The sequence below is a fragment of the Stylophora pistillata genome, chromosome 1 (assembly GCF_964205215.1).
Source record: "Stylophora pistillata chromosome 1, jaStyPist1.2, whole genome shotgun sequence".
NCBI lineage: Eukaryota > Metazoa > Cnidaria > Anthozoa > Scleractinia > Pocilloporidae > Stylophora > Stylophora pistillata.
In genome coordinates this window covers 2,019,552-2,041,150 of record NC_142519.1, presented here as the reverse complement: position 1 = coordinate 2,041,150, position 21,599 = coordinate 2,019,552, and the positions used below count along the sequence as shown (strand labels likewise).

General features: G+C 38.8%; 1 protein-coding gene across 1 annotated transcript; it reads right to left on the bottom strand.

Moving 5' to 3' along the window:
* Positions 1-1,201: 1,201 nt before the first annotated feature.
* Positions 1,202-20,370, bottom strand: LOC111340271 (uncharacterized). The gene is made up of 12 exons (XM_022947096.2): positions 20,308-20,370; positions 20,087-20,167; positions 9,217-9,536; positions 8,854-9,025; positions 7,738-8,057; positions 7,381-7,546; positions 5,782-6,101; positions 5,423-5,591; positions 4,341-4,469; positions 4,129-4,164; positions 1,587-1,709; positions 1,202-1,475 (listed from the first exon to the last, which is right to left on the bottom strand). Exons 2-11 carry the CDS (start codon positions 20,145-20,147, stop codon positions 1,588-1,590), a joined length of 1,815 nt encoding a protein of 604 aa, XP_022802831.2. The 5' UTR covers positions 20,148-20,167; positions 20,308-20,370; the 3' UTR covers positions 1,202-1,475; position 1,587.
* Between the last annotated feature and the right edge of the window lie 1,229 nt (positions 20,371-21,599).

Sequence of the window (21,599 nt, the reverse complement as noted above, 5' to 3'; positions counted from 1 at the left end):
TATTAACGTCACATCACGTAGTAGTGTAATGTTTCTTTACGTAACTTCATCAGGCTTACTGTTTACGGTCAACCTTTCAACTTCTGGTGCATGTGATTTCACCCTCACAATCACGTAGCAAAATCCATTCTGCTGAAAATACTTAAATCACTTTAAAATCACCCCGGAACTGGTATAATATTTTTGCAACCTCCGCTAATTTAACTCAAATCTGAAAAAATAAATAGATAAAACATGAGCAACTTTTTGTTCAGAATTGCACTCCAAACAAACGATCAACCGGGACTTTTGAATACACACGCCTGCAATGCAAAACTTCCATTCACTGCCAAAAGTTATACATTGGCGAAACGAGAAGACGACTGAATGACCGATTCCGAGAACACCTACGTGACATAGAAAAGAGATAACAAAAACGCCTCAGAACCGGTCGCTAGACACTAAAACCTTCTAAAACACTCGAAGATGTTCTAAGCAGCACGTGGCAGTCTGCGGCCTTTCCTTGCATCGTCCGAAAAGCGTCAAAGCCATAGAAAAAATCTATCTTTAAAATCGGCACTCTTAATTTCCACGGTATCAACGAACGCTTTTCATCCAAGTAATCTATCATTGCGTTTTCTCGTCACGATGTTCCCACCAATAAAATAGCTCCATCTTTCTGGCACACACACTGCACTACCCACGAACTCACACATTACCACAAAAGGCTCGAAATGTCAGCTCAATAATCTCTTTACGGTGGCCAATTGGTTAGAGCGCTGGACTGTTGTGCGGGAAGTCGAGGTCGATGGTTCGAGCCCCGGCCGGACCAACACTCAAGGTCTTAAAATAACTGAGGAGAATGCGCTACCTTTCTATAATATCAAGAAATGGATGGACATACTAGTCTTCTCGGATAAGGACGAATAAACCGTAGGTCCCGTCTCCTGCATCTATTAATTAGTTAATTTGGTTAGGCAGGGGACGTTAAAGAACCCACTCACGAGATTACTGTGATGTGGTCTGGCCTGTTTACTGGGAATTGGGGGGGAAGGGGGGCATCTTCAAATAAGTTTCCTTCGATTGTTTGTAAACTGCTGATGCAGTCCGGCCAAAGTCCTCCGAAAAGTGTTGTGATGCGCATTTGATCATATCCACATGTTAAGTTGCGCAATATAAATATATAATTATTATTATTATTAATACACATTACCAACTCGACTTATCAAACCATATTATTTTATTTGTTTTTCACTCGCTCTAAATTAATTGTCACAGATTAATTAAAACACCCATTCCATTTAGTGCCTAGAGTAGTATTTACCCGTAGCCTAATGATATAACGCTTTTACAATTCAAACGAAATTTGAAGTTATAGCTGCAATAGCTGACCCCTTGAATCATTTACCCTACATAACATGTTTTTATAAGATTCTTTACGTTATAACTACATGCTGCTGCTTTTTTCCATGGCTGCTCCTCTATGAAACCATTACCTGCCAGAGAATAAGAAAAAAAACAAGTACTTTACATGAGTAGCTATATTTTGACAATTTTTTGAACACCAGAAGAAGTAAATTTTGTGGAATATTTCAATCATAAGTCACCTCAGCAAAAACCGCAGGATTTTGGGCATCTTTCTTTCATCAGTTCTAGTTCGTCTTGGCAGTGAAATGGTTTACTGGTCACTTCAGGGCATCTTGCTGCATAGACCGGGTGATCTTTACAATCTGCCAATCATAATCAAAAGAAATGCCGGATCATATTTAAAAATGTTGACTGAAGAAGAAGAAGAACCTTTGTTGATTTATACCGCTCAAGGAAGCCCTTTCAGATGCAAAAAGCTGTCTGTTATATCAATGGGGGCCCTGAGCGCAACAATGTACCAAAACTGTAGTGTACATATGCATTACTTAACAAATAGAGAAGCCTTGACTGTGCTCTGTTCTATAGTAAAGCACGCAGGAAGCGGCTAGAGCACGAAAGAAGTGTAGGGAGAAACACGAGACGTAGTCGAGTGTTTCTCCCCACTTCTTTAGTGCTTTAGCCGCTTCCTAAGTGCTTTACTACAGAACAGAGCACAGTCAAGGCTTCTCTATTTGTTTTATAATAAAGAATCCGTTAAATTCCCCACACATTACTTGCAATTTCCAAACAAACTTTATTTTCAAAGCGAACAACAGTGTCGTCAGCATGCTCTATACTCTGACAGAGCACGCTTACAATAAGCCAATCAGAATCCTTGTTAGAATGGGCAACCTAATTTGATTGGATGAACAAGACCAAAGCTGTCAAAATGTCAAACCATCGAAAGCTATCACTAAGAATCGTAAATCTTGCTTAATAATTCGAATGCATAAAAGTGTACTTTTTGCGTACAAAAACCAGTATCTGTAGTAACATGATTAATGAAATCCGGCCGAATTTTGGCCCATGAAAACCTGAACGTTATCAACGTGACAATTTAAAAACAACTGTTTAAAGCTTGTGGTTGGAACTTGACAAACTGCTGCGCTGTGTTGTTCTTTGAATAAACAACGGTCGAATTTACAACAGCGTGAGGATTTTCTGAACTGGTCACTGCATCAGAGGAACTTGGCAGCAATGGTCTTCCATTCAATGCACCAGAGAGGATATCTGAACAAGCCCTTAGCTGTTCACTGGATGGAAGAGTGTTGTAATTCCTCAGGCTAGCTTCACTGCGATGACGAGAGACAGCCATTATGTGCCGCGATGGAACTTGCGCGTTGGACCACAGCGCGATTGCAGTGGCTATGACACTACGGTTAGTGTAGATTCTCGAAAGAGACGCTAGTTTAGAAATTTCTTTCATTATTCCTTCAATTCTGTTGACGCCCAGAGGCTAGTTGTCATACCAAACTTTAACTTAAGATTTCACGGCTCGCTTTGGGTACTGAAAAAGTGCTTCGCAGGCAGGATTTAACTTCTGGATAGGTCAAGCTCTTTGTTGCTCATTTCGTGGAGGTTCTTAGCAACTTTTCTTTCACTACACCAAGCTATTAAAAAACGGCAACGAAAAAAAAAAAGATTTTTATTTCTATTTTGGTGTTCATTTTCTAGAGAAAGTTATAGTTTTTGGTTTGAAACGCGTGTGTGCCAGCCAGTTTTAAAATCTTCCACTTTCCTTGATTTTTGTTTTTTTTTTGCAAGAAAGTTTAACAAATGTGCGTCCACTCTATTCGAGGTTTTCATATGGTATTTATTATATTTTTGCAACGAAAAAACTCGCCTTCAAAAACTCGGATAGCCCATTTGGTAGATTGTTTGGTTTTCTTTGTTTCTGTTCTTACAATTATCTCGTCTATTGCGGCACTTGACATGTTTTCAAATCTTTGCCTGTTTAAATTGCCGCCGCGCTCATTGTTTTTGTAATTAACTTTGCCGGAAACCTCACTTTCAGTTAAAGGTAGGTCGCATTGTCATTGACAGTATCCTCTAAATCGATCGACGCCAACAGCTCGTTTTCTCTTTCGTCTTCAAGGTCGTAGAGGACTTCTGGGTCGAATAAAAACCCAAGAGAAAAATTCCGCATTTGGTCCGCCATGTTAAAAATTGGCAGATGGCGTGACAGCTTCAACTCCATGTCTATACTCTGATAGAGCACGCCCTTTCAACCAATGACAGCAAGCGTTATATCCGAACTTTATTATAAATTGATATTGGTAATGATATAGATAGAACACTGTGTACAAATAAAAGATTTAAAAGTAAATAATACGAAATACCAATAAGATAGTTCGTTAAAAAGAGTGCAACCGTAGTAATAGAAAGATCGTTTTGCGATCTCAGTCCTCGCAGTAGATGGATGTAAAAGGTTGCTTTGTCTTGTGGCGCGCGCGTAGATTGTATTATTACGTTTGAAATATCCTTTAAAATATTTGGGACATTGACCTTGTAGGCATTTCTTAACGAGTTTTTATAAACAGTTTTACGACGACGCTCCTCCAGCGTGGGTCATTACAGAACGTCCATTGCCGGGTTGCTGTGCACAGTTCCTGTAACTATTCTGGCAGCCCGGTTTTGGAAAGCTTCAAGACCTTGTTTGTGACCCTCCCAGGAGCAAATACTATTCGAGGTTCAAATCACCAGCATTATAAATTAAAAAACGTTAATTGAAGATATAATTACCGCAATTGCGAAAATGAGCCTTCACCGGTACGGGGCCTGAAAAAAATAAATTTAAAAAAGCTTTCTTAGCTACCTTCTGCTTTCTTTAATGCAATTCTAAAGGAGTTGTAGAGACGATAAACAAGCCAATAGTCTTTCCTGCCCCATAAACTCACCGGGTCAATCTAGTTTGTTCTGAAAATAAGAAAAGCTAATTTTTCTACGGTACAAACCTTGCTCGCCACAAAAGCCGCACGATCTTGGGCAGTATTTGCTCATAAATTCTCCTTTTTTTTGACAGTATTGTTGAAATGAGGCCAGTTCAGGGCATTTACATCGATACCAGATGTGGTCTTGGCAGCCTATGGATTGCAAGCAAAGGGAGATGTTAAATTACAAGTTAATGATAATTAACAAGTTGCTGTCAATTTTCTATCGTCCATAACCTTATGGAGCATAGAAATGACGCCAACTATGTTCAAAACTAAAGTGAAACCACGGGGCACAGCTAAGGTTTTAGACGATGGAAAATTGACGTCAATTTGTTTTTTTTTTTCTTTTACAATAAAATTATGGGCTTAAGTTTTAAAATTTAAGTTTTTAGAAAATCACGCGCGCGTGTGTGAACCGAGAGTTTTAATTTTCTTTTTCTTGTTTGTTTTTTTCCGCGTTTTCTTTCGTTTCCATATTTCTAATATTTGCAAATGTTTCCACGCGAAAAAATTCTTCTCCGACAGATTGCTGACCATTGCATGACATGTACGTCATTTTTATGATCTACAACCTTGCTGACAATGGCTCTGGATCCATTAAGCGTCTGAGAATTATTACGGTGATCGTAAAAAAATAAATAACAAAAAGGAGATAGTAATAATCATATATACGAGTACACCACTAGCCATCCATTAACGTTAGTGCCTTTGACGATCCTAAACTGAGGATAAACCAAGAATATTTCTAACGAAGTTTAGTTTCGATTTCAGAAGTTAGAGGAGTAATGAACATTTTTTACCTCTTAAAGAAAGCGGAAAAAGAAACAAAAAAATCAGAAATCAACCAACAAATGAGTAATACCAATCGGGAGGCATTCAACTCCCTCTGAGCTTTAGAATCTAAGAGTTTGTCTTGATGAGTTAGTTACTAAATGAAATGGTGACTGACCCTTACTGACATTATTCATTGTAACATGTGGTCAATCCCCTTCAGAAATAATCATGCATCTGAATTTCCAAATTCAAGATCGCCTTGACAGAGGGAAACTCCATGCCGTTGGGCAATGATAAGAGCTTAATTTTCAAAATTGAAAAACAATCACCGATTGAACAGCTGATGTCGCCTTCCAGATCATCAAAATTGATGTGACCCCATCCTCCAGAGCTGGAATCAACAAGTTTTATGTGTGCTTCCTGACCGGAAAACTCTCCAACATTCCAGATCTTACGAGCCATCGTTTCAGTACATTTGCCGGTTTCCTTCTTGACAACCTGTTTGTGAAGAATTCATGAAAATTGCATCTTTCAACAATTGCTTAGTGGGAGGAGAAAAGTAGTAACATTGACGCGAAATTATCTCAACAAATTCTACCGACGCGGACTAACTATTATGGCAACTGCCGTCATCCGGTAAGCTTAGGAAATTGGGGTGAATCTGCTGTTAGAGAAAAAAGGGGCTTACCTGGTTATGTACGACCAACTCAACGCGAACTTTGTCAATATCACAGCCTCCACCAATAAGAAATGAGATCGTTGGACCAGTGATTTCAAAAGAGGGCGAAATAAGGATTCCTTTCGGAACGTCTCCTTGGATTTTCCCTGCCAGGGCCGATTCAGAAGGCCGGTTCTCGTATCCTCCGATCCACCAGTCACCCTGCTGATGAGCCGGCTGTCCTCTGTTTCGAGCTGTTGGGTTATCGCCAAATGTTGGCTGGTTTTGAAACGCCTCACCAACTGCAACCCAGCCGCGGAGTCCATTTTCGAAGTCAAATTTGCAACGCGCTTCCAATAATAAATGATAGAGATTTTATAGTTTTTGTTAATATATTCACTGACTTCTGTTTCTTATTTCACTTTTGTCTGCGATTTTATAGCACAGTTGTTAACTCACCGAACCTTAAGGTGACTCGTACCGGTTTTCATCTTTTTGATGGTTTGTAACTTTGAAAGAATACAACAGAAAGACTGACCACGGCCAGTTGAACACTTTTACGGGGTTGAATTACATAATCATTGGTTATCCAAAAATAAGTGACATTTCGTCGCTTTCATAGGCTTTCATTTCAAAGCTTTCATAGGCTTATTCAGACGCATTTTTTAGCTTGTGGCTTAAATAATTCGAAAACTAACCAGGTGACCCCGTGATCTTTTTCAGTGATTGTTTTTGGCATTTGAAAAGGAAAAGGCACAAAGATTTTTAAAAAATTCTACGGAGCGGAATTTCAGAAAATCTACAAAAAGGGCAATTTTAACACATCGCAAATTTCCTTCCGTATAATTTTCTAGTTTTTTTTTCTGATGTTTCCTTTCGACGTTATTATCATATTGGAACAATAAAAAGAAAGGGTCAACAAACTTGTTTTTATGCAATAGTTTTCGTGAGTTTAGCAATTTCCACGCGCGTTCTCGCGCATTTAATAATCTGGATTCTGTAGGATCGACATTTACTCATGATCTGTTTTAGCTACCGCTGACAATTGCGTGTGCTCGCGCGAGCACCTACGATCTGATACGCCATCTTTGTTTTGAATTTTCATCTTTTGATCTCACGCTTCTTTCGCACGTTTCTCTCGCGCGCGTCACGCAAGAGTGACTTGTTCCCCGCGCAAGGAGACTGGTACGAGCCACCTTAAGAGTCACCAGCATCTTATTTCTCATCGCCATATCACCCCTGAACCGCACATTAAGATCATAAGAACTAAGGAAATGATCCGCAATTTAAGAAGCTCTTAACTGTTCAACAAATTCTCCTTGCCAGCACCATAAGAACTGTGTAGAAAATAGTACGGAGAATATACATACTGATAGTAGGTTGTGAAGGGTTAAATACAGAACACGTCCTTCAGATATTTCTGTCAAGTTTAGGTTCCTTTTGAATCATTCGAAACCCACTCGATCATTAAAGAATTCGAAATAAACTACCTATGATTTTCCATCATCGAAATGTGGCTGTTATACTCAGAAGCTATATTTGTTCATCATTGTATGTTTTTGTTGTTTATAGATGCTCGTTCACCCAAATATAATCATTCACAGCCGGAAAATAACAAGGAAAAATTACCCGGGCAGCCCAAGCCGACTTGCAGATCGTCAAAGTTGATGTGACCCCAACCGCCAGAGCTGTAATCAACAAGTCTAACGTGTGCTTCCTGACCGATGAAATCTCTAACATGCCAAGCCTTACGCCTCATTGTCTCAGTGCAGTGGCCAGTTTCTTTCTCGACGACCTGCAAAAAGTGAATGTTAAAATACATCTTTCAAGACCAACAATTGTCCGACTGAGACAGAAAACAGCATCAAATGGTCCAACTATTTCACAAGAAGTGACTAACAGATGTAAAACCCGGTAAACCAGACTGAATATTGTAAACAGAAAAGAATTTGAGAGGACGATTGCTTAGCATTGCTTCATGTATACCTTGTTACCAACAATCAACTCTACACGAACAGTGTTTACATCGCATCCTCCGCCAATCAGGAATGAGATCGTTGGACCAGTGATTTTAAAAGTTGGAGAAGTAAGAGTTCCTAGTGGACCGTCTCCTTGGGTTTTCCCTGCTTGGGTCGATTCGGAAGGCCGGTCTTCGAATCCTCCAATCCACCAGTCACCCTGTTGTTGAGCCGGCTGTCCTCTGTTTCGAGCTGTTGGGTTATCACCAAATGTTGGCTGGTTATCAAATGCTGTACCAGTCTTAGCCCATCCATGGATTCCCCTTTCGAAGTCAAACTTGCAAGGAGCTTCAGATAAAAAAGAATCAAAGATGTTCTTAATATACCCTATCTAATAACTATGGTGGTATTTTTTTTTTCATGGCTGTACAAGTACGAATGCTGTAAATGTGAAATTTCGTCCGCCATGTTGCTTGCTTACTTTCCAGCTAATGGTGGTAGTGTTTTTTTTTTTTTTTTGTTTTTTTTTTCATGTCTATCCAAATACGTATGCTGTCAATGGGAACTTTCATCAGCGATGTTGCTTGTCTACTTTCCAGTTAATGTTCAAATGTTTTTAAGTTTAAAGATGAAGAAATCCTCACGCCATACTAGAGATAGTTTCCAATTGGCTTAGTCAGGAACGCTGGGAGGATCATGATCAAATCGACTCGTGAAGAGATTATCTACGGAACTCGAGCTTCAAAAGGCAAATATAGAAAAAAGATAGGGATTGAATAAAATACGATCCTCGTTCTTAAACTCGTCGTTTTAAGAAAAGAGGGGGAGAGTACAGCTCGGATCCACTTCTCGCCTTGGTTTTGAGGAAGAAGAAGTGCAACGAAAATAATGCTATTAAATATTAAAGGGTAGGAGGAAGATTAAAGATGAAAAGCATTTTTAATTTCATGAGACACAATGTGCAATGTCCTCGGTAAAAGAAAGAATCTTAGGTAAATAAACGCATAGCTTATATAAATTGAAACGGAGACCTGTAAAAAAAAAAATCCTTAAAAATACCGTGACACCATTAAAAAAAAAAACCTTCGATGGCAAATCAACTTCAGCCAGGAGCTGCAAAAATCTTCAATTCAGGAAAAATTACCTTCGACTGGGCAGCTCATGTCACCTTTTAGATCGTCAAGGTTAATGTGACCCCAACCGCCAGAGCTGGAATCAACAACTTTAATGTGTGCATTCCGACCGATAAACTTTTTAACATCCCAAGCCTTACGCGTCATCGTCTCAGTGCAGTGGCCAGTTTCTTTTTCGACGACCTGCGAAAAGTGAATGTAAAATTACATCTTTCAAGACCAACAATTGTCCGACTGAGGCAGAAAACAACATCAAATGGTCCAACTGTTTAACAAGAAGTGACTAACAAATGTAGAACCTGGTAAACCAGACTGAATATTGTAAACAGAAAAGAATGTGAGAGTACGCTTGCTTAACATTGTTTCATGTGTACCTTAATACCAACGATCAACTCTACACGAACAGTGTTTACATCGCACCCTCCGCCAATCAGAAATGAGATCGTTGGACCAGTGATTTTAAAAGTTGGGGAAATAAGAGTTCCTTGTGGACCGTCTCCTTGGATTTTCCCTGCTGGGGTTGATTTAGAAGGCCGGTCTTCGAATCCTCCAATCCACCAGTCACCCTGTTGTTGAGCGGGCTGTCCCCTGTTCCGAGCTGTGGGGTTGTCGCCAAATGTTGGTTGATTTTCAAACGCAGTACCAGTCTTAACCCAACCATCGAGTCCACTTTCGAAGTCAAACTTGCAGGGCACTTAGCAGAAGAGTGAAAGAAAAAACCTTTAAGTTCTGTCCAAAATATTTCTAGATATTAGGAGGAAGTTTGAGTTTCGATTTTTCCGTCACAGTACTCGATACATAAAAGTAGAGCGCGATATATGTTGAGTTAAAAAAATACAAAGACTACGCTTTCATTCCTACACGCTTGTTTCGGGATTGCTCACTCATCAGGGGTATAAATATAAATAATATAAATCTGGAACCTGCTTGTTAGTAGAGTTGACCTAGATAATGTTACCCTTCAGAACTTTAAATCTGTTCTTTACGGTTATTACTCGCGGGCTCTAGCAATAAAATATGACGCGGATTCTCCAAGGAGCTTCAAAAGCATTTGTTTGAAATGTAACACAGCCAGGTGTTTAGACCAAGAAATTAGCAGCTGCATGTGATTTAAATTGCTACTTTTTTTATATACTTCATATATTTGTAAATATCTATTGTATATACTTTATATATTATTTATATACTTTTAAATACTTTTATTTCTGGGTCCGCAGTAATTGGCCTTAGCTGTTGAGGTGTCCCTGCCCAAATTTTAAAGTTATTATTAGTGTATTGTTGTGTTCTTATTATTTATTACTAGGCTTGTATTTCCTTATTTTTTTTTTTTGTTTTTGTTTTTTGTTTTGTTTTGTTTTCTGTTGTTTTATTGTTTTTTTGTATTCTTCAGGGCGAAGCTAATAATATAAATAAATTCTGTATACGAGAGAAACCCTGATCCTTTACACCCCAAATAATCATACTTAAATAGAATAAATGTTTTCGAAAAGTAAATTTTCCCCCAGCGGGATTTGAACCCACGTCCCTCCTGTACTAGTCAGGTGTGATTTTTTTTTTTTTTTTTACTATTTCTACTAAAACAGCTCAATATGAGCCGCTTCTAAGCTATTCTATTTACAAGGAGACAAGGTTGAGATTTCTTAACTATTGCATGTTTTCTGCTTATTGCAGTGTTACATTTATTGAGACTAACTACTGATAACATAACAAAAGGTTTGATGTTACTGCGTATATATGGTGGGACTCATTACATTGTATTAACCCGGTTGTTGGCATATACTAGTCAGAATTACGTATTCCAATAGGTCACTATAGGTGAAAATGGAGTCGTTCATTTACTAGGCTTACAATAGTATCGTTAATGCACCATTTCAGAGGGAAATAGTAGCTGAGACCTGTGTGTTGTTGTACTTGAAAATCTTTTTGGATGAAATGTTTAACCTTAGCATTAAATATAGACTGTGGTGTGATGTGAATATCGTTTAAACGGAGTTCTGTTGCCGATTTATGTATAGCGTAGCGCGCTATGTTTAGAATGAAATTAATTAGGTTGATTTCGCTTCGCCAGTGGGCGTTAGCCTTCGTTGATGGGACTCCAAAAAGGGCTATGGGGTGTGTCAGGATTATGTTGTCGTTGGATATGTCAGTGATGTATTTTTGTATGGTCACGTAGAAAGGTTTAAGAGCAAAGCAAACTTTATTTACACAGGGTAGCCCATTCAGCTCTAAGGCTGGTATCCATAGGGGCCCTGTATTGAAAATAATTTACATCAAATTTCTAGAATAGATATATATATATATACAATGACTAAGATTTCACAACTACATCAACAGCCTAAAACTACAAAGCTAAAAACACAATTAAGACATAACAGTAAATAAAATATCAAATTACGGTAAAAGGAAATGTTTTGCTCGGCGACAGAACGTTTGAATGTTTTCACTCTTCACAATGTTTAAAGGAAGTTTATTAAAAATTTCTGCGCCACTAAAAAGAAAGGTCCTTCTCCCAAAATTCTGTTTTACTTTTGGTAGGGATTGCCTCAGACTTTGCCTCGTGGAATAATTGTGAATATTCGAAAATCTGGTAAAATATGATGAAAAGTAACCAGGAACTAATGAGTGGAGACAGAGAAAAACGAGTTTAGCCTTGTGGTAATAGCGTCTACTGGAAAGAGTCGGCCATTGCAGCTGATCTATTGCTTCAGATGACCGAGAGCAACGTGTAATAATCCGTGCAGATCTATTTTGTAAGCGCTGTAGTCGATCTATATCTTGTTGTAAAAGGTTACTCCAGGCAATGTCACAGTAATCAAATAAGGGAAGAATTAAGGTATTATGAACAAGTATTGCTGCCTCTTTTGTGACGAAACTTCTAATGCGGCCCAGAATACTAACTCTTGACGCCGCCTTTTTATACATATAGTCTGTGTGAGCCTTCCAAGTCATGAAATTGTCGAACACCACGCCTAGGTATTTAAAAGTAGTTTCGCAAGAAATGAGCTTTCCGATAAGATTAAGATTTAAAATACAATCGCGCTCTTTATGCCTTCGAGATGTAAATAGTACACACTTAGTTTTTGAAACATTGAGAACAAGATTGTTGTCTTCTAGCCATTCAGATAGACATTGAAGATCTTGATTAAAGTAAAAAGTTAAATTGTCTACTGTTGGGCCAGCAAGATATAAAACTGTGTCGTCAGCGTACATATTTACAGAACAGTGTTTGATACAACGTGGTAAATCATTAATGTAGACAATGAATAACAGGGGTCCGAGGATGGACCCTTGTGGCACTCCAGAAGTTATAGCAAGCTCTTCAGATGAATGAGAATCAATTTGCACGAACTGCTTTCTTCCCGTAAAGTAGTCCTTAAACCATAGAAGGCTTTCCTCGCATATACCATAGTACTCTAATTTTCTGAGCAAAATGTCATGGTCAACTGTGTCGAAAGCCTTTGCCAGGTCAATAAACACAGAACCAGTAACAAGGCCCTTATCCATATTCAGGAGAATCTCGTCGGCGAAATAAGTTACAGCCGTCTCAGTTGAGTGCATTCTTCTAAAACCGGACTGTAATTTACAGAGCAAGTTATGATCATCAAAAAAACTTGCAAGCTGCTTGTGGATTGAACGCTCTAGGACTTTAGATACCACTGGTAATACCGATATGGGGCGGTAGTTTCTTGGGTCATCTTTTGAACCTGATTTATGTAAAGGGGTCACCTTCGCTTTTTTCCATTCTGCAGGAATAACGTTTTGTTGGATAGTTAAATTAAAAATGAGCGATAGTGGATAGGCCAGGGCGTCTGATCCGTCTTTTAGTAGACGAGATGGAATACCATCAACACCTGTAGCTTTCTTCGGTTTTAAATCTTTAAGAGCCTTTCTAACTTCCGTCACGGTGATCTTTCGTAGATTAAATTTTTCTGGGCGGACAATTTGCGGTAGCCATTTGGAAAAGGATCGCGCGGTTGATCGGTGGATCGACCTTAAATCTTCGGCACAAGAGACAAAGAAGCTATTGAAGGTGTTACACTTGTCTTTTGCTTCATTAGCTGTACGAGCAGTAGCGCTGCTACTCTTTGAGCCATTTCCGAGTAGCCGTTTTAGGTTTTTCCAGGTCCCACGGGAATCTCCTCTTGTCTCCTGGAACAGTTCGTTGTAATATCTTTCTTTCTCTTTTCTGAGCTTCAAAGTCACAACATTGCGTAACCGCTTGTAAGAGCTCCAATGAAGCTCATTGTTTGACCTCAATGCCAGATTATGAAAGCGGTCTCTCTCATTCATTTGATGTCTCACCTCACGTGTTAGCCATGGTACCCTATTTCCCCTGACTCGCACGCGGATTCTTGGGGCATGGGTGTCGGCTACTTCACAAAAAAGGTGTTTAAATGAGTCCCATGCGTCCTCAACATCTGCGAAGGAATCCGTCAATGACCATGGAACTTTATTTAGATCTTCAATGAAAGCATCACGATTAAAACGCTTGAAATTCCGGGTATCAATTATCCTCGGGGGAGGCGGTTTCAAACGATATAATTTACGGACGGCATATGTTGCGGAATGATCACTAAAGCCAACTGGTATTACCCCGGAGACATATAGATCCGGACGACTGGTAAAAAATAAATCGATCAGGGTCTTTGAATTTTCAGTTATGCGAGTGAAATTATCAATAATCTGCCGCAGACTAAACTCTTTCGCCATGTTCATAAAGCGCTTCGTAGATTCAGGTTTATTCGACTGTTTCAGGTCGAAATTCAGATCCCCGGTAATGACAATTTCCTTTTCCCGATCAGCCATTACTGTTAACATATTTCTCAAGCCCTCAACGTAAGTTGCAACGTTGTCAGCATTCGGTGGGCGGTAGCAGGAACAGAAAATAAAACCTTTAGATTTTGGAGGTGTTATTTCCATCCAAAGGCATTGAATATCCGGTTGATCATTTTCAAATTCTTGAATAACTTTGTAATTGAGGTTCGAGGGAATGTAAATGAGAACACCACCATTTCGGCGGGTTTTATCTCTTCGTACAAGTGAGTAGCCGGGAAGCTGAATTTCACTGTCACTGATTGATGAGTCTAGCCAAGTTTCGTTTAGGGACAGAACGTGCGGTAGGTGGGTCTCACAAAAAACTCGGATCTCATCCATCTTGTTGACAAGACTTCGCACATTCAAATTACAAATTCTTAAGCCTTTTACCGTACTCAACTTGAAGTTTCCACTTTGAGAAGTTGATTTTGGACCAGGGTTTCGCTCAACATTGCCACTGGACAAGAGTAGCGATAAGCATAGGCAATAGGCCAAGGTAGAGGTGGTGTGCTTTGAGAGTTTGACTTTATGGTTGCCCGCCGTATCGACTGCTCGAGCTGCAAACTCATTCAGCGCAGTTTGAGCTATTTTTGCCTTGAAGTCGCTTTTCCAGCGCTCGTTTAATCCTTCCAAAGGTTCTTCACCAAGCAGACTGCCATGTCGAAATATTTTATGCTGGTTTACCGGCAAAATAAAGCAAAGGTGAAATAAGTAAAGAGCTGCCGAGATGCCAACCAACCCTCTTGCCGCCATGTTCGTTAATTTGAGCGCATATGAACCAAAAATCGCAACAATTTTCGCGGTCACTTTTTGATTTGTTCTTGGGTGACTAGAGTTGGAAACGAAATGCTTGGTAAATGCAAATAGAGCGGGGCAATGGACGAGAAGGTGATCGAGCGTTTTGGTGTCATTGCAGTGCGGGCAGTCCATCGTGGAGTAGACGCCTATTCGGACGAGGGACAGGGCCTGTGGGAGGACCCTGTGAACGATTTTCCACGTGATATCGCCGAAATGATTGGGAAGCAGGGGAGTGTGAAGTGATTTCCAAAACGCGGAGGTTTGATGACCACTACACTATCAGGACAACCATGCTGGCAATACGGCAATCGAAGATTTTATTTGCGTGATCGGACACGTGGTCTACCGGGAAATTTAACTTTCAAGCTGACAGGGTAGGGGAAGCCTATAACCCCATATGAAACCCAACTAAGGTTCTATTAAAGATACACGACTGAAGTCAACTTAGCAGATGACAAAGGAGGATCCAATTACGAATACAGGCTAATTTCAATTAAGCAAATTCATACAAGGGAAACCCTGACCCTGTACACCCCAAATAATCATACTTAAATAGAATAAATGTTTGAAAAGAAAATTTGCCCTGGGCGAGATTTGAACCTACGTCCCTCCTGTACTAGTCAGGTGTGATGACCACTACACTATCAGGACAACCATGCTGGCAACCCGGCAATCGAAGATGTGATTTGCGTGATCGGAGACGTGGTCTCCGACATATATATTTATTAAAAACTAGATCATTGGATAATGAAATTCAGGACTTTTTATTGGCTTAGCCATTATGGTATATCAGCCAAAATACCATAATCTACAAATATGGCAAGCGTGCGCGTCAGCTTAAAATTAAAAGGGAGCTCAAAATTTAATAAAATTTCATAAAATTTCATAATTTAACTTAATGTTTTTAATAAAACAATTATTCCACTCGCGCTTGTTGGATATGAGATGATTAAAGCCAACGAGGCGCTACGCGCCTCGTTGGCTATCTATCATCTCATATCCAACGCGCACTCATGGAATAATTGTTAAATATATATATATATATATATATATACAACTAGTAACAGGAGAGACGTGGAGAGGTTATGTATTTGGTACATTCCTGGCCAAGTTGAAAGATTGGCTTTGACCTCTTGCGTGACAGCCGTTCAACGTACTTTATTTCAACGGGTCACTATTCAGACTTGAACGTAACAAAATAACAAGAAATTAATATTTCCTAAGAGATAAAAGGACTATCTGCTAGAACACTCAACTTAAAAGCGGGATTGTATCGCGTTGTAGCGTACGAATTTGCCAAAGTTGTATCATTTTTCATTGCTTTACTGGGAGGACAACGGCCATTTAGGCGGATTTCTAACTTTTCGCTTTATCGGAGAAAAAAAGGCGCATAGAACTTTTTGATATAATTTACGAAAAAGGTTCATCAAAAGGGTCCTTTAGAAAAAATAAAACGAATTACAAAATTAAGCAACTGTCGGCGGACTCTCGATATTACATAGTTAATTTACGGTCAGTAAACAGACTAGTCATCAGGCAAGAATAAATTTTCTTTGAGCGGGAATCGGGAGAATAAATTATAATGTTTAACTGGCTCTTACTCAGGTTCCACTTGGTTCGTCGGAAAAACAGAATAGAAATAGATACATCGCCAATTTCTATTCTGTTTCGCCAATTTCTATTCTGTTTCGCCAGTTTCTATTCTGTTTCATCAATTTCTATTCTGTTTCGCCAATTTCTATTCTGAAGAGAATTTGATAAAAAGCAATAGCATACAGGTTTTTTAGAACAGAATTTGAAACAGGATATTGGCGGAGATGACCCCTCATACTTCCCGAGGTAACCCTGTGGGTAATAACCTTGGGTTGGGATGGGTTTGGGTTGAGTTTGACTAATGGTCGTGGCTCGTGGGTCGTGGGTACAAGTCGTGGGTCGTGGGTGTGGGTGTGAGTAAAAGTCTTGGGTGTGATTAATACTTAACAATGACATTAATCATTTAAAATATTAGTTATAATAATACATGAATATTATACAACCCTTGTCCAGTCATTGTATCAGCTCGGTTTAGTGGGCCATTGATTCATTGATTTCATCCAAAAGAATTAATTCAATTTACCTAAAAAGAAAAGTGAAATCAAAGACAAAGCCCTTATTTGCAGAATGATGTAATCTCTTAAAATGAAGGTCATTCCAAAGAGTTTGAGGAATTTTGTTCAGGTCAAACGCTTGATCAACACACCAAAAAATAATCTTACACTGAAAAGAGAGAAGTGTTAAACTTAAAAGAACAACGTTTTCAGAACATGAAAGAAGCTTCGAGGATCAGAAACACGGCTATTGGCCGTATTCTTGAATTAAAATTGATTTGTGCTCTCAGTGCCGGTTAAAAATAAATGAAGTTTCAGAAGTAAAAGTATATCCCTCTGCTGGTTAGGGAAAATAAAGCTTTTGTTGATCAATGACATTGGGACAAAGAGCCGAATGCTTCATCAATTGTCACCTCTGTATCGCGTACCATCTACCCCGCATCTAAGAAAAAAACTAAGTGAAACAGCGAACTGTTGCAAGATAAGTCGATATATAGATAGCAACGTTGCAACGTTAGTGGCAGGTCTGGAGATGTTGGCTTCAAGGTTTTTCCAAGCCACGAAAATATAAAACCTCTGGTATCCAGTCTGCGGTACAATCGACAACCGGAAATCGCAAGCCAATGTTAAATTGGTTACGACAACTGGCATCGGTGATAAGAAATTAAACGAAGAACCAATGAGTACAATCTTAAAATTTTTCTTCGTCCATTTAACTGGCCAGGTCCTTTTCTAAATCATACAATAAACTAGATATGAACAATTATTGAAATAGGTAAATTAATAAATAAAGAGGTTCTAATAATTTCAATTTTTAAACGATTCATTTCTTATCTGACAACTGACCAGACTCTGCAGAGTTTCGAAATATGACGTACTCAAGAAACATACGTTTCATTGTTCGTCGAGAAGTATTGCATTACTTCACGGTAGTTAATGACAGTCATGTTTCACGTCTTGTTTTGAGACGCTTACAGGATAAAATTTTAGAAAAGAAGAATAACAGCGGTTCAGGTCACGTTTCGAGAAAGAAGCCAGTCATTTCGCAATTTCCATGAAGAAAAGGCGCTTCAACGTTCACGGCGATATAACCAAATCATGTTTAAAACCAGCCACAGGGCCCTTCACGATCACGAAAAAACCCTTTTCCCCTACAAAAATAACAGTAATTGATTATTAGTAGTGGTACTATTAACATTTTAAATATGAGCTCTTAACCATTAATTGTTATGTATTATGCACACCCACGACTTTTACCCACACCCACACCCACACCCACACCCATACCCATACCCACGCCCACGACCCACGACTTGTACCCACGACGCACGACCCACGACCCACGACCCACGACCATTAGTCAAACTCGTTTGGGTTTCCGGTTTGGTTTAATCCTCCGGTTACATTGCAAATAATTACCCGAGGTCAACTTTTGACCTAGCAGTGTTTGGCGGGAAATTAATTCATCATGGATATCACAAACCGCGAAACTTATGGTTTTTATTGGAGTATTCAGAGCAAAGACGAGTAAAATATACATAATGTGAACCTCGAAAGTTGGCCATGTTTGATGCCGCGTGTTTTGAATTTGGTACTTGCGAGGATATTTGCCGCGATTTCAGCGCAACACCACAAAAATGCCCAGCATGTGCTGCGGTTTCCGGATTTACTATTTTCTTCCATCCGACTGGTTGAACTACTCTTGTGGTTAGATAAACCACTGCTAAACCCTACGATTTGGTTTGGGAAACGTCATGGGTAATTCTTTTGTTCTTTTTTATGTATCCATAGTGATTTCCCATGGGCAGTTTCACTGTGGGAATAGAGGTCACACACAAAACACAGACTACCCGTTGGTAAGGTCTCACTTTCCCGTTGGCAAAAGGTCTAGTGTAACCACAGCTATTGTCTTTCGTTGCGAAACTCGCGGATTAAACAACTTTAAACAATTTAAAAGTAAATGTGGCACAGGATCCGAAAGTGCCCACTCAAAGGAAAGGAAAAGGAAAAGCTAAATTGAACAAAATTACAGTGAAATATATAGTACCAGTGTTAGTTTTGGCTGTTGACCGAATTTGACAGCTTTAACAGCTTCGACATTTTTAGTGCGGATGAAACAGAGGAGACAAAAATTTGTCAAAACAAAATTTGTCCTTTGATTTTGTCGGGGCAATTCTAGTTTTGTCTACTAGTGCGGATGGGCTCTTCATTAGCATAGTGATTATTCAACAGGTCACCAACATTTTCCGGTTTTGGAGTCACCCACATAAACAGTATTTACAATAGCACTGGTAAGTTCCTGTTACAGATTCCTAACAGTGAAAAATAAAATAACATGTTTTTCGTTCATCTTTCCAAATGTTTCAGTGATCCTTCATTAGCACTCGCCAGATGTTTCTTATCCTGTTACGAAAGAGCAAGCGAACGAACAGGTTGTAGGGCGCTACTGATCTTTAACAATGCGCTCTAACGTCTTAGGAAGGACTATTGTGTTTCTAACTTAATTGATAATTAATAGTGGATATTTATAGTGGGCCACCAACATTTTCTGGTTTTGGAGTCGCCTACAAAAACATCCTGTTACAGATTCCTCACAATGAAAAATAAAATAGTATGTTTTTCGTTCATCTTCCCAAATGTTTCTGATCCTGTTACGAAAGAGCAAGCGAACGAACAGGTTGCATGGCGCTACTGATCTTTAACAATGCGCTCCAACGACCTGGGAAGGACTGTTGTTTTTCTGACTTAATTAAAATACTGATTATTCAAGAGGCCACCAAAATTTTCCGGTTTTGGAGTCGTCCAACAAAAACATTATCTACAATAGCATTGGTAAGTTACAGATTCCTCACATTAAAAAATAAAATAGCGTATTTTTCGTTCATCTTGCCAAATGTTTTAGTGATCCTCCATTAGCACTTACCAGATGTTTCTGATCCTGTTACGAACGAGCAAGCGAACAAACAGGTTGCAGGGCGCTACTGATCTTTAACAATGCGCTCTAACGTCTTAGGAAGGACTATTGTGTTTCTGACTAAGACATTATGAGCTTACACAATTTTCGTGTACAAATTATAAAGAAGGATCGCGAGAATTACAAAGAAAGTAATGAAGCAAAGCTCAGATAATAAAATAAATTGTGACGATAACAATAGATAAATTCTAACGGAAAAAACGAAGAATGAACGTGCATATACTCGTATAAGGTAAGCATTTAAGTAAACCGGTGACCAGTACATGAAAGATGCATAGAATTAAACATAAAAAAATACAATAAAGCAAAAAAGAAAAAAATCTGCAAATTATATATCTTTATTTCGTGGCTTACCTTTGTCCAAAAAAAACAATTTTAAAGTTGCCTATAGTTATCTATGGTGTGGAGTTTGTTTAACTGGAAACGATAGCTAAAATTGTTTAAGTCATCTGAGGGAACTTTTAGAATCGGGGACGAAACTCTGTTTCAATGCGTGCTTATTATATTTGAGCTTGAGTAAAGTGATGATAAGAAATGAAAAGCAGAAATAAAGAATAATTCAACTCTTACCAGAACTTGCGTACATTATAAAACGAACGAGAAACATCAGCAAACAAACGAAGTATGCCATACTTGTTGTGACTTCTACGCCTGCTTTGCAAAGAAAGATTAAAATAAGTAGAGTTGTAAGCGGCTTGTCAGCTCAAACCATTAAGAGACTTCGTTGTTCCAGATAATTAATTTTGTGCTTCTAGCATAAGAACTTGCTTGTGATCAGTTATATTACGTACCTTTTCCGGGTAATTGGAAGTTGCAACTAAAACTTCTGAAACTTCAAGTCCATTTTACAGCATTATGAAACTTAATTTGCATAATGCTACCATCGAACCCTAAAGAGTTGCGCTTTCATTGCAATTTAAATTGATTTGATTGTGAGCAGAAACAACGAAGACTCCACCCAAACATGCCAAGCCATCGGGGTATCCGGCTTTGTGACATTTTATGCCCTAAGATCAGTGGAAATTAAACCACTACCTGAAAATTTCAAAGTGTAAAACTACAAAATTAAGATTTAAAACGAATTACAAAAAAAAGTATCCTCACATCATTTCACATTACGTGATTTTTCGGGATTTAGGCGTAAAGCTGAGAAGAAGGAAAAAGTGACGGTTGATTGAAGGGTTGTTTGTATGTAGGTTGGAATAAGTTAAGATGCTAACCAAAGTTGAAAGTGTAAAGCAAACTTAAGCTTTAATCAAAAACTTGCCCTAATAAAAGCGCTTTCCGGTTTCAAAGCCGAATAGAAGTGCGCTCTTGAAAAACAAAACAAAAACCTAAAAGGTAAAATCTATTAATAAAAGCGATTAATGAATTAAGATGCCGCGTTTATGTGCCTTGGCATGTCTTCTCGAGACTCTCGCACAGCTGAAGGGAACGGGAAAAAACCTGCGTAAGCTAGTACACATGCGCAAGCTAGTACACATGCAAATGAGTCTGATCCACCAAATATTTTGGGGTGATCGGGCTACGTACGGATGAACTTTACGTCAAAGTACTTGTTAAGCCTTGCTGTTGGAAAGGTTTCTTTACAAAACTCTGAACTCTCGAGAAATCGTGGATAGTATCACAGAGTATTTTCGCATTTGCTCAGATTTTAATTGGGCAGAAACTTGGCTGTAAATAAGCACAACTCCAAACGATTGTGGCACCTTTTCCAAATATTGAATTTGAATAATGTTACCACTAAGTTGGCCAATTTACGCCTTTATTACTACGCCTAATATTGATTTGGTTGCGCTGATTTTGAAAGATGTCGTCTGCGTGGGTTAGGCCCCAAGGGTGTCTTTGTTCACTGACATACGCAAGGATGAAGCGTAAATAAACAAAACAAAAAAAAAAAAAATACACCAACTTAAGTGATAGGGAGGAAAACAGTTATAAAAAGTGGCTAAATCAAAAATAATTGGAATCAATAGATAATAATTGGAATCCTGTGCTACATTTCACTTTGCGTGCAATTTAGTTAATGCGAACGAAAATAATTATGACACCTAAGCGGAAAAATTAAACTGAGGTTGATTGA